The sequence below is a fragment of the Miniopterus natalensis genome, chromosome 19, assembly GCF_054644295.1.
Source record: "Miniopterus natalensis isolate mMinNat1 chromosome 19, mMinNat1.hap1, whole genome shotgun sequence".
Lineage (NCBI taxonomy): Eukaryota > Metazoa > Chordata > Mammalia > Chiroptera > Miniopteridae > Miniopterus > Miniopterus natalensis.
This window is the reverse complement of record NC_142099.1, coordinates 12,775,032-12,787,805: the sequence shown is the minus strand read 5'-3', so window position 1 is coordinate 12,787,805 and position 12,774 is coordinate 12,775,032. Positions and strand designations below refer to the sequence as shown.

The following is a 12,774-nucleotide window of genomic DNA, read 5'->3' as shown; positions in this document are numbered from 1 at the left end:
AAACTACAATTCCCGGAAGCCCCCGCGCGCCACGGGTCAGGGCTAGGCTGGGGCCGGGTTCGCGGTGCTCGCTGAGACGGCGGCGGCGGCGGCGGCTACGGGTGGAAGACCCGGGCGGGAGCCCGCGGCAGAGGCCGTGGCTTGTGCTGGGAGGGTGGCGGGGAGAGACGGAGGAGGAAGATGGCGACGTCGGGGGCGAACGGGCCCGGCTCGGCCACGGCCTCAGCTTCCAATCCGCGCAAGTTTAGTGAGAAGATCGCGCTGCAGAAGCAGCGTCAGGCCGAAGAGACGGCGGCCTTCGAGGAGGTGATGATGGACATCGGCTCCACCCGGGTGAGGGGCCGCGCCGGGGAGCCGAGCGGAGCAATTACGGAGCGGGGAGCGGAGAGGCGGGGCGGGGGCGGGAGCCGAAGTGAAAGAGGCGGAACGGGACAGCGGACGCTGCCGTCTGGGATGCGCGGGTTGAGGACCGAGGGGCAGGAAGACGGATTTTGCGGGGGTGGGGGTGGGGGCAGAAACACCAGAGGTTGGGAGTTTGGAAACGACTGGGGGCTAAGTGAGTAGAGAGTGGGCGGAGAGAGGAGACAGTTCCCTGGAATCCGGCGGAGGTCGGAGGTGGGTGGTCATTGTGCATCACTGGTTGAGTCCTCTTCGGGGTTCTACTGAAGCATCCCCGATGTTGGGTTATGGGTTGTGGGGGATGGCTTGCTTGCCCTACTCGGTCTCCCCTGAGTTGGTAATCTCCGATCTGGTCCCTCTGCCCTTTTGGCACTTAAGTTCCTCTGGGAAAGGGCCCCTTGAGTGGTTTGAACAGCAGCGCCGGGTATAGTGGGGCAGGAAGTCCCCTCCTGCGTCCCGTCCCTTTGCTTCCTTTTTCAAATACTTCTTGTGGTTTCCTGACGTGAATGAAGGTGAGGTCCATTGCTCACAGACTGGTGCTTGGTATTTTGTCGTGGTGGCCGCCTTGGAGGAGAGGTAGGGCTTTGAATCTTGAAAGCGGGAACCAGTGGCTATAGGTTGTGTGGCATTCTATGGTTTGCTGAGCTTTCTGGGGAGATGGCTGCTTTGTGGGTCAGTTATGGGTTAGCTTGGAGGGTCTTCTATGTGTAGGGAATAGTAATTCCTAGGAAACTCCAGAAATAAGGCATCCTGGCAGAGTTGCCTCTGAAACCAATCTGGCCTTGATTTCTTGCTACCAGAACTGGATATCTGAGGGAGTCAGGGGTGGGAGTTTGCCCAACTGGTATGCAGTCCTAATTTAGGGAGGCATTATTCTCAAAACAGCAGGTGAGGAGGATATTGCAGGATCCCTCATGGCAGGGAGCTAGAAGGCATTTAAGGGGAGATGGTGGAACATAAATACCACATTTCAAAGCTCCCCTGGTTTGACTGTGATTGCATCTGTCTATGACTGACACTGGTTTTATTTTTGTGTGTATCTCCCTTGACTCTTCGTCTTTTTCACGTTTGTTTCCCCCTTGAGTCTCTAGAGACCATGTGCCCTAGTTTGTGGGAGACAACAGAGATAGTTGGGGAAGCAAATCTTGTGTGTTTGTGTGTGTGCACGCCTAACCCCTGCTAATTGCCATGAGGATCATGATCTAACTGTTGGCTGCTGCTCCCTTTTAGTAGTTTTTGATCATGGTGGGGCAGAAGCAAGAAGGTAGGTGAGAGGCTGATCTCCAGCTGACAGCTTGAGGCCCTGCCCTCTGGACTGTGACTCCAGCAGAGGCATGGTGGGATCTTAGGGCTTGTGTTTGCTTGTATGTTCAGACAAAGAAAGGCTGTGAGAAACTGAAAGCTGGGCCATCTATCTTTGTAGTGTCTTGGTCTGTCAAAGGCCCCCTGTGCCCACCTTGCCCCTGCTGGGTCATTTCTCTGCTGCACACAAGCCCCAGGCTCTGGGGCTTAAGCCTGCTATTTGGCTAGCTAGGAGGACTCATTTGAGGCAGGTATGGCCATGGGGTCTATCCTGCTGTGAGGCTGGAGTTGTCATATATATTAATAGCCCTGAAATGGCCCAAAGTTCAGCGTAGTGCCCAGTAAACTCACTGGGCTGACCTCCTGGAATAGAAAGTTAGTTCTGAGGTTAGCCTATGCACGACAGCATGTCCCAGAAGCTCTTAGAATTTACCCCTCATCAGCTGCCCTGGGTCTATTTATGTGGCTGGTGACAGTGGCTGAATCTTAGAAGTAGGGGCTCACCTCTTACTGAGGGATGTGGTGTCTCACTCCAGTACCAGACTTATCTCCCCAAAGTGGGGGTGAGGCTAGGAAGATGGCTCTGGCTTAGACTGGAGTGGGCTACTGTTCTCTCTCCCACTCCCATTCTCCAGGCTTTCTTGCCTATTCAGGGGCCTTACAACTATACAGAAGAATGTGCCTTGGTTTTGACACTGTTTTTATAGCTCTGAGAGCCATCATTCCTTAGATACTCTAGTTTGGGAGGTGCAGGCTCTGTGTAGCCTTCTTGAGGCTGGGCAAATGGCAGAACCCAGCAGGCTGTGCCTCTTTCCTGTGGGAAGGAAAGAGGCTGGTAGTAGTGGCTCTGTGGCATCCACCTGTGGCCTTTCCCTCATTTTCCAGTTGCTCTGGGACACATCTGGAAGGGAAAGCAGAGGCGCCTACTAGGCACCTCTTCCCAGGGGTTAAACCATGTGACTCCTGGGGGCTCCTGGCAGCCCCTCAGGGACTCTGTTTAGACTAATGACAACTGAGGAGAGTGTTGGGCTCTGTGCGTGGCATGGTGATGCCAGTCATTAGTGATATCATTGATGAGGGTAGCCTGCAGAAGAGCTAGGGCAGATTGTTTGCACCAGATCTCAGTGGAGCTTTTCTCCAGTACTGTTTTTTCTTCTTCTTTTTTCTTTTTCTGGCAAATCTTTTAAAAGCAGCACCAATACTGGCATATCCTGGAGACAGGGTTGGCAAAGGTGGCCAAAGAACAGGAACAGTGCTCAGGCCACTCCCTAACATTCCCATTTGCCCTTCATGTTTCAGTTACAGGCTCAAAAACTGCGACTGGCATACACAAGGAACTCCCATTACGGTGGTTCTCTGCCAAATGTGAACCAGATTGGCTGTGGCTTGGCTGAGTTCCAGGTGAGTGGACACCAGCCTCAGGAGAGTGCAGGCTCTTCAGCAGCTCCCCCCTTGACTCACCTGTGTGTTTTGGCAGAGCCCCCTCCACTCACCTTTGGATTCATCTCGGAGCACTCGGCACCATGGACTGGTGGAACGGGTGCAGCGAGATCCCCGGAGAATGGTGTCCCCACTCCGCCGCTACCCTCGCCACATATCCTTCACAGAGAGTTTGGGGAATTTGGAGGGCGGTGGGTTGCAGTCCCTTAGGAACTCATGGTGGGAAGGGACTTTAAGTGTTGTCCAGTTCCATCCTTCTCCAGGGGCTCTCCTTTACTCAGCCTCCCAGAAAAGTGACCATTTGGCCCATGTGTCAGCGCTGGCTCCTGTGCAAGGGAGTGGCTGCTCCGGGGCTTGTGTCCTCCATCTCTTGCTGGCTCTGACTGTCCTTATTCAGCTTACTCTTTGCTATCTCCTGCTAAAGGGGGTTTGGTTCTCTTCTTACATTTCTGTCCTTAGCTTTCAGTCTCAGAGACCTCCACAGATCTGTCTCCCTAGGCCCTGCCTAGATAATCTCCTATATTTTTCCAACTCTCCTGGGCCTCACCCTCTTCTCTTCCATTCTCTGACCTGATTGTTGTCCCTTGTCAAGGAGGAGAAAGGTATTTGTTTCTTGAGACAACTCATCTGCTGCCTCCATTATACTTCACTCACCTGGTCTCTAGCCCATCCAGCCTCTTCTCACTTTTTACCTTAACTGGTGCTCTCACATTGACAGCTCTCCCTACAGTCCTGCCTACTTATCTCCTCCCCCAGAGTCCAGCTGGCGGAGGTCAGTGTCCAGGGCAGGCAGATCTCCTGCCCACTCTGACATGTCTCTGGAGGGAGCTTGTGTTGGGATTGGGCTTGCTGGGCTAGGCTTTCAACAGTACCTCCTCTCCTAAGGGCAGGGCTGGGAGGGGTGGGGGCAGGTGGAATAGGTGGGTCAGAGTCCAGCCTTGGCCGTATTGACATGGGTGACCAAGCCTCCCAGTCCAAGCAGGGCAGGACCAATGGTAACTGGGGCTAGCTGGGGTGTGTATGTAAGGGGGAAGGGAGACCAGCTGCCTCCTGTCAAGAGTGGGTGCCAGATGTAGTATTCTGGCACTCAGATACCTGTCCATCTCTTTGCTAATACTCTTACCTAGCAGAGTTGCTGGGCTCCAGTTCAGCTTGTCCTGGCAGATAGAAGTTGAGATTTTCCAGATCTCCTAAATCAGCAATTTTCAACTTTTTTCATCTCATGGCACACATAAACTAGTTACTAAAATTCTGTAGCGCACAAAAAAATGTATTAAGTTTTTGCTGCTCTGAAAAAAATTTTTTTAAAGGTACAATTTTTATTGACTTACAAAAATAATAGTAATTACCTACACTTTTTGCTCCTAAGTGACTTTTTAATAAATCAGGTGTTGCCCAGGCCTGGTAGCTCAGTTGATTAGAGCATCATCAGATATGCCAAGGTTGCAGTTTCCATCTCTGGGGCACATACAAGAATCAACCAATGCATAAATAAATGGAACAATGCATAAATAAATATTGACACTCCCCCATCCCTCCCTCCTTCTCCTCTCCTCCCTTCCTCACTCTCTAAAAATCAATAAGTAAAAAATCAGGTGCCTCCCTAGCCAGTTTTGCTCAGTGGTTAGAGCATCGGCCTGAAGGATTCTGGGTTCAGTTCTGGCCAAGGGCATGTACCTTGGTTGCAGGCTTGATCCCAGGCCCAGTCGGCACGTGCAGGAGGCCACCAGTGCATGTGTCTCTCTCACATTTATGTTTCTCTCTCTCCCTCTGAAAAGCAATGGAAAAATATCCTTGGGTGAGGATTAAAAAAAAAAAAAAAATCAGATGCCTATACTTGTATATAAGGATTTTTGATACCAAGAATTAACCAATCACACACAGCCTTATTATGTGATGTGACCAATAAGATGCAATTCTGTTATATGACCTATATATTTATGGTTCAAGACAGGGCATTCACACCAGACGGCTATTGTTGTGTTGACTGTTGTAATTTTTTAAAATTAGACAATCTGAGGGAAAGAGGTCAGTGCCCCTGACTAAATAGTTAGGTATAGCTTGTTTTAAAAATTCTTGCAGCACACCAGTTGAAAATTGCTGTTGTAGATTGACTGAGGGAGAGGTTCATGGGTCACAGATATTAGAAGAACTGGAAAGAAAAGAAACATGGTCCTGGGTACCTAGTCCTCTTTACCTCCACCTTGGAGGCCCAACATTTTCCAATCCCCGTGCCTGCCTTCTTGTCCACTGCTGGCTTTCCTCCTTGTGACTTTGTTTTTCAATCCTAGGACAATGCCCTGGGGCAATTTCCCTGCAGAGAAGGGGCAGTTGTTTCGTCTACCATCTGCACTTAACAGGTGATGGCCTTTGCCTTCTTTTGTCCATATCTCCTGTTATCTAGTTTCCGGTCCCTACTCTCACCCGTGCCTTGTTCCAGCCCAGCTAGTGTTTTCCCCTGCTGAGGAAGGCATGGGGGCCAGGAAGACTGTCCTTTGGTGCCAGCTGATCCCTGTTTGCCCCACAGGACAAGCTCTGACTCTGCCCTTCACACAAGCGTAATGAACCCCAGCCCTCAGGACACTTATCCAGGCCCTGCACCTCCCAGTGTCCTGCCCAGCCGCCGTGGAGGTAGGTGGCATGTTCGAGGGTAGGGAATACACATGGAGCTTTGGTTTGAAGCAGGTAGGCAAGTGCACTCCAACTCCACTGCATCCTTTGCAGGTTATCTGGATGGCGAAATGGACTCCAAAGGTATATATTTCTCACCACTTGTGGGTACTGAATGCCTAAGAATTTCTGGGCTGGTGTTGGGGGCCTTGTGCAGGGTCAGGGAGTGGGACTGCCCCCTGCCTGCCTGCGCTCCTTGTCCTGCTTTACTGGCTCCTTCTGCAGCCCTCTACTCACCAGTCTTTCTCTTTCAAGTCCCTGCTATTGAGGAGAACTTGCTAGATGACAAGCATTTGCTGAAGCCCTGGGATGCTAAGAAGGTAGGTGTGGCCTGCTACCCCCCTTTCCATGGGCTGGTCTTCCAGGGGCCTCCACTGAGCACTGTCCTCATCCTTCACTTTCTTCCTTCTATCTTCAGCTGTCCTCCTCATCCTCTCGACCTCGGTCCTGTGAAGTACCTGGAATTAAGTAAGTATCTCTGTGATGTTGGCTGAGGAGATGGGGAGGGAAGAAAGGGAAATGTGGGAGGCCCATCTCTCCCCTTCCCTGACTTTTGCCCCGCCCCAATTGTGTCTTTCTTTTCCTCTCCTTCCCCCAGCATCTTTCCATCTCCTGACCAGCCTGCCAATGTGCCTGTCCTCCCACCTGCCATGAACACGGGAGGCTCCCTACCTGACCTCACCAACCTGCACTTTCCTCCACCACTGCCCACCCCCTTGGACCCAGAGGAGACAGCCTACCCCAGCCTGAGTGGGGGCAACAGTACCTCCAATTTGACCCATACCATGACCCACCTGGGCATCAGTGGGGGCCTGGGCCTAGGCCCAGGCTATGATACGCCAGGTGAGTGGCTGTCCTGACTGTGTTCATGGGGTGCTGCCTGGCTGGAGGGGCTAAGGGATGGGAGACTTGAGCACCAGTGACTGCCCACATCAGCCCATCACCCGTCCATACCAGGTTTTCCTCACTGTACTTTTTTGCCAGTGAGAACTGGTAGGTGTGGCTTTTTCCTAGAAAGAAGATGGAGAGCAGCCCCCAAGTGGGCAAGGCCAACCTCACTACCAGCGACAGTGTAGACAGGACGTTGTGTTTCCACTTCCACAGTCTGGTCACTGCTACCCATTCTGGGAAGAAAGGGGCCCAGTTCCCATCAGTAATATTGGCATCTCTGGTTTTTTGTCTGTGCCTGCAGGACTTCATTCACCTCTCAGCCATCCATCCTTGCAGTCTTCCCTAAGCAATCCCAACCTCCAAGCTTCTCTGAGCAGTCCTCAGCCCCAGCTCCAGGGCTCCCACAGTCACCCCTCACTGCCTGCCTCCTCCTTGGCCCGCCATGCACTGCCTACCACCTCCCTGGGTCACCCCTCACTCAGTGCCCCAGCCCTCTCCTCCTCTTCTTCCTCCTCCTCTGCTTCATCTCCTGTGCTGGGTGCCCCCCCTTACCCAGCTTCTACCCCTGGGGCCTCCCCCCGCCACCGTCGTGTACCCCTCAGCCCCCTGAGTTTGCCCGCGGGCCCAGCCGACGCCAGAAGGTCCCAACAGCAGCTGCCCAAACAGTTTTCGCCAACAATGTCACCCACCTTGTCTTCCATCACTCAGGTATGCGTGGCTGCCTTCCCTACATGTCTGTCTCCCTTCCCCTTCTCTTTTCCCGCTAACTTCTTTCCCTGGCACCCTCCTTTCCTGAAATACCTCTTCTCCTTACTTCCTTACTCCTTGTCTTGTCCATCCCCTTCAGTTCCTCTGTCCTCTGCCTGCCCCACCTTTTATCCATCTGGTCTCCTCTTGGCTTAAGAGCACAAACCCTGGGGTTAAGACTTCTGATACAAATCCTGGCCCCACCTCTAACTAGTAGCTTCCTTGGGCAGTTGTTTAACTTCTGTGAGCCTCAGCATTCTCATCTATAAAACAAGGATGGGATTGTAAGTTAGAGGAAATCACGCACGTGAAGTGCTCAGCCCTGTGCCTAGCGCAGTGCAGGCTTGACAGGTGGTAGCTTATCCTTTCCCTTTTCTTCCTTTTCTGTTCCTGTCCTTTTCTTGTCTGTCTCTTTTCTCATGTTCCATTCCTTCTCCCATTTCCCTTCCTCCTCTTCTAGATTCCATAAACTTAGAGATGCTCAGATCATGGAGCCTAATCCCTTTATTTTATAGATGTAGAGACTGGGGTCCACAGGGAAAGTGACTTTCTGAAGTTCACACAGCATGTTAGAAAGAGTTGGGACCAGCCCGGCCAGGCGTGGCTCAGCAGTTGAGCATCAACCTAGGATCCAGGAGATCGCGGTTTGATTCCTGGTCAGGGCACATGCCCGGGTTGCAGGCTCGATCCCCAGTCGGGGGCATGCAGGAGACAGTTGATCAATGACTCTTTCATCATTGGTATTTCTATCTCTCTCTCTCCCTTTCCCTTCCTCTCTCTGAAATCAATAAAGATATATTAAAAAAAAAAAAAAAAAAGTTGGGACCAGAACTAAAAACTCTTAGTTTAGGGTTTTTTCTCAGTGCTAAAATTCTTAGCTCTTCCCTCCCTCCCCCATCCGTCTCTTTTTTTACTCTCTGTACCCCTTCTCCTTTCACCCTGATGCTCTTCTTCCCTCTCCTCTGCCCTACTTTCTCCTCTTCTTCCATTACCCTTCCCTGGAATGTGTGTTCTGTGTTCCATCTGACGTAGGTCCCCTTTTCTGTAGAAAAGCCTAAGATCTGGGCCAGCAACAGCTGGGTTCTCTTGAAGCCTGGATCGAACGTAACTTTCTTCCCTCCTTTCCTCTTTCCTTCCTTCCTCTCATTCCCTTTGGCCTTTTCAAGACTTTAGAGGGCAGTTCTCAAGTTCACTGTTGTGCTATCAAGCACTTGTTAAGTATGTCACAAGTACTTGATTACTAATAATCATTAAAGCACCAAGGTTTAGGAATAGCTTACTTCTGGACTGGATTCAAAATTATTCTTATATTAGCTTCATTTAATCGCTTTCATTCTGATAAGCAATTTTGAGTAATTGCACCTAATCCCAGGGATATCCATGGGAAGGTCATCAGGTTTGTGTTGAGGATGGTTGCAGTTTCCAAGGGTGGGAAGCCCTGACTAAGAGATCCTCTTGGGGACACACTGAAAGGTAAGCTTCCCCCTTTTTCCTTGCTTCTCTTTAGGGCGTCCCCCTGGACACCAGTAAACTGCCCACTGACCAGCGGCTGCCTTCATACCCATACAGCCACTCAAGTCTGATTCTGCCTACCCAGCCATCCACCCCAAAGCCTCTACAGCAGCCAGCGCTGCCCTCTCAGGCCTGCTCAGTACAGCCCTCAGGTGGGCAGCCCCCAGGCAGGCAGCTGCACTATGGGACACTGTACCCACCCAGCTCCAGTGGGCATGGGCAACAGTCTTACCACCGGCCAGTGAGTGACTTCAACCTGGGGAATGTGAGTACCTAGGTCCCTAGCTCCAAAACAGGGAAGGGACTGGGAGTGGGTCGGAGGGGCCTGAGTGGCATTACTGGTGCAATCTGAATTGGGAGATCCAGGTTGGGGGGATCTTCCCTCCCTGCAGGGGACATGACACTGCCAACTTGGGGCTCCTTTTGTCCTGCATTTGGCCCCTTTTCCTGTCCCTCTCCCCCTAGCTATCCCTGCACAGCTTGCTTTTTGATGACTACTGCTTTGACCCCTCCTCTTCCTGGCATGCACAAACTGTCCCAGCAGGTACGGTGCCCATACCTACTTTGGGGCCCGTGCTCGCCTTTATTGCTCTGCTTGCTGTTATCTCCTTCTGTCTTTGCTTTTGTTCCAGGGGGATTGTTGGGCAAAGGGGATGTGTTGGCAGGGCTAGGCAGTGGTAGGCAGGTACCCCTGTTCTCAGGCCCATGTCCTCAAGGTTTATCTTTGTGTCTATAGCTGGAGCAGTTCAGCATGGAGAGTTCAACCAGCCTGGCGCTGGATCCTACCAGCTTTTCTGAAGGGTCTGGATTTTTAGGAGGTGAGGGATCAGCGAGTGGCTTCCAGGACCCCCATGCCCTCAACCACCAGAACTTGACCCATTGTTCCCGCCATGGCTCAGGGCCTAACATCATCCTCACAGGTGAGAGGTATGGGTAGTTATGGGGGATGGAGGGAGGGAGTGATATATTTGCTGGCACAGCAGGAGATTGAGGGCTTCTCACTCATTTCTTCTGTCCACACAGGAGACTCCTCCCCAGGTTTCTCTAAGGAGATTGCAGCAGCCCTCGCTGGGGTGCCTGGCTTTGAGGTGTCAGCAGCTGGGTTGGAGTTAGGGCTGGGGCTGGAGGAGGAACTGCGCATGGAACCACTGGGCCTGGAAGGGCTCAACATGCTGAGCGACCCCTGTGCCCTGCTGCCTGATCCTGCTGTGGAGGATTCATTCCGCAGTGACAGGCTACAGTGAGGGGACTCATCATCATCCCTCTAAATTGGCCCTGTTCCCCATCACTGTCCCTTTCCTCCCTTTCCCCTGGCCAGTAGAGACTCTGCTCTCTGCCCCCAGATCCTCTTTCTAACATGAATGAGGGATCCCAAGGATGAGAAAAAGCAAGGGGTTTATCCAAGTGGCCCCTGATTTCTACACAAGGGGTGGGCCTGGGGGAGCTCAAGGGAGGGTCTAAAGCACTTGTAACTTTGAACCGTCTGTCTGGAGGTCAGAGCCTGTTGGAAAGCAGGGGGTAGAGAGGAGCCCCATAGGCAGGGGTCCTTCCGGATGCCCAGGGGTGGGCAGTGCCAGCCCCTCCTCACCACTCTTCCCCTTGCAATGGAGGAGAGAGCCAGAGTGGATATTATTTTTTATTAAATATATTATATGTTAATAAAAAAATCATATCAAACTCAATGTGGTTGGGTATTATTTGGGATATGGCTGGGAAACTAGAGAATCTCTGGGGCACACACCCTTTCATCTGTTACGCTTTTTGCATCTTCTGAGCACCATTGTGGTTTGCAGAGGGCCCCTCCAGTCTCAGAATTTGTACCCAGCATTGGACCTGGGCGTCCAGGCTGGATTTAGGCTCCCATAGCAGCACGGGTGCCCTCCCATCTGTTCAGGGCCCTGCTGCAGCATCAGGGGATGGGCTCTGACTAGCTAGATGAGTTACTGCTCTTCCTCAACCTTGTGGCCTGACTGAGTAGAAGTGAGGAAGTGACTGCTGGCTGAACGCACAGGTCTGATGTTTCTGGTTGAATGACCCACTCCAGCTCTCTCCAGGGGTAGCTGGCCTGAGTGTTCAGACTACCTAGGAGAGGATTTAACAAATCCTGACACCATGTAGATCCTGGGTTGGTTCCCCCTTTGTTATGGCCCTTTAAGCCTAAAAGACGTAGAAATTAGACAAGTGGTACCTGGCCAGCCTCTGATCCCATGCTTCTAGGTCTCGAGGTAGCTCTGAGGTCTCATTTCTGCCTCCTCACTTGGCATGAATTCACCCTCCCTATTCTTCACTCATTCATTCTGCAGATGCTTGAGTGCTAACCATGTTCTAAAGAGATTTCTTCTCTCTGGCTTGGGTTGCCAGCCCTCTAACCATCCTAGCCTCTCCCCTCTTCCCTTCCACTCCCCACATAGTCAGAAGGGTCATGTCCCTCAGTTACCCACACCTCTACTACTACTATTTTCACATCCTACAGTCCTGGCTTTTTGTCTTCCTCTTTCCAAAGCTCTTGTCATTTTCAGAAAAGAGAACTGAGAGCTCTGGCTTAGGCCCAAAGGGAATGCAATGTGCCCTAAACCTGGAAGTAGGGAAGCCACCTGAGTGTTCACTGCCTAGGCCTTCAGGGCCTTCCCCCAGGCCTGCGTATCTAGGACTGCGCCTTGGACTTCAGGGGTCGCCCCTAAGTGTCTGTCCTGCGGCATCGTCTGAGGGGTGAGAAGCTGCTTGGATGCAAGGGGCCCTCCCAACCGCCAGGGGTCGCACTACTGGGCCCTGGGCGGGCGCTGGGCAAGCGCCGCCAGGGTCACGGCCACCGGGCCGGGAGGGCGTGGGGGGAGCGGCTGCGCCCACAGTCCCTGAAGGGTGTGGGGGAGCTGAGAAAGCGGGGCACACGTAGGAGCACCCCGCCTCCAGCACAGCGGGAGCCCGGAGGAGCGCGTGCCCAAGCGAGCTGCAAGGCAGCAGTCAGTTCCCTGCGTGGCGCAGCGCAGCGGGGACGCAGGGATCGCCGGGATCTCCCTCTACCGCGCCCGGCGCCCCAGCGCCCTCAGCTGCCTCTCCTTCCTTCCCTGGCCGCCCGGGAGGGAGTGGCGCCCAAGTCGGGTGCGCCATGTCCGGGGCCGGGTAGCCCGCAGTCCGCCGCCAGCCCGCTGGCCCGCCAGCCCACCCTCCGAGCCGCCCGCAGCGGGCCGGCCGGCCAGGGAGTCGCAGGGCAGGCAGGTAGGGGCCGGACCGGGCGGGCGGGGCGGGCGGGGAAGGAAGGGAGGGGGTGCCGTGCTGGGCGGGAGGAGGTCCCCCAGCTGTTCTCTGGCGTGGCACATCTGGTTCCGGTTCCTCTCTCCTGGGGAAGTGAAAGTGGAGGGGAGTTCGCTGGCTGCTCCCGGCACCTCCTTGCTCCTGTGGGTCCCGAGCCAAAGCACCCCTCCCTCTGGCTTGGGTCACGCGGTGGCCCGGCGCTGCTGCTGTCATGTCCCCCGCGGCTAGTGCGCCTGTCCCCTGCGCTCCTGCCCCTTCCACAGCAGTCTTCTGATTCACGCGCCCTCTGCCCCAGCCCGAACTTCCCATTGCCTGGCTTGTGCGCGGTGGGACCCCGAGTGGCGCCTGTGCCCCTTGCCTTCCCCTGGGAGCAAGGGCTGCCTTAGCCAGGGTTCCTTCCTGGCTGGGTGAGGGAGGCTCTAGTGAGCAGGTCCTGTGGATCCGGGCCACCCACTGGTCCCTCAGCTCGGCCCACCTAAGGGCTCCTGCCTGCTGCCTGGGGCATAGAGCGCCCATTCACTTGCAGTGGGTGACGGATGCGGTTGTGCCCCAGAGCTAAAT

The 12,774-nt window shown here is 53.7% G+C and overlaps 1 protein-coding gene across 3 annotated transcripts; it reads left to right on the top strand.

The window, feature by feature from the left end:
* The first annotated feature begins 180 nt into the window (after nucleotides 1-180).
* On the top strand, nucleotides 181-10,623 carry CRTC2 (CREB regulated transcription coactivator 2). Of its 3 annotated transcripts, XM_087827583.1 has the most exons (15): nucleotides 181-333; nucleotides 3,001-3,102; nucleotides 3,179-3,295; nucleotides 3,852-3,913; nucleotides 5,433-5,501; nucleotides 5,669-5,772; nucleotides 5,866-5,895; nucleotides 6,067-6,131; nucleotides 6,230-6,279; nucleotides 6,410-6,654; nucleotides 7,004-7,410; nucleotides 8,957-9,226; nucleotides 9,427-9,510; nucleotides 9,698-9,881; nucleotides 9,985-10,623. In XM_087827583.1, the coding sequence occupies exons 1-15, from the start codon at nucleotides 181-183 to the stop codon at nucleotides 10,203-10,205; spliced, it is 2,163 nt and encodes a 720-aa protein (XP_087683709.1). In that variant the 3' UTR covers nucleotides 10,206-10,623. The 3 variants fall into 3 exon arrangements, with proteins under 3 accessions (XP_087683709.1, XP_087683708.1, XP_087683707.1); XM_087827582.1 differs by lacking the exon at nucleotides 9,427-9,510 and having other exon boundaries at nucleotides 181-306; nucleotides 3,179-3,297; nucleotides 3,854-3,913; XM_087827581.1 differs by lacking the exon at nucleotides 9,427-9,510 and having other exon boundaries at nucleotides 3,179-3,297; nucleotides 3,854-3,913.
* The last annotated feature ends 2,151 nt before the right edge of the window (nucleotides 10,624-12,774 follow it).

Bases quoted from the DNA above. Each gene is read 5' to 3' on its own strand.
- CRTC2 (XM_087827583.1), top strand. From the start codon at position 181: ATGGCGACGTCGGGGGCGAACGGGCCCGGCTCGGCCACGGCCTCAGCT. The intron at 3,296-3,851 runs ATATCCTTCACA...TGGTGCTCTCAC, and splicing joins TCCGCCGCTACCCTCGCCAC to ATTGACAGCTCTCCCTACAG. The intron at 5,773-5,865 runs GTAGGTGGCATG...CATCCTTTGCAG, and splicing joins CCTGCCCAGCCGCCGTGGAG to GTTATCTGGATGGCGAAATG.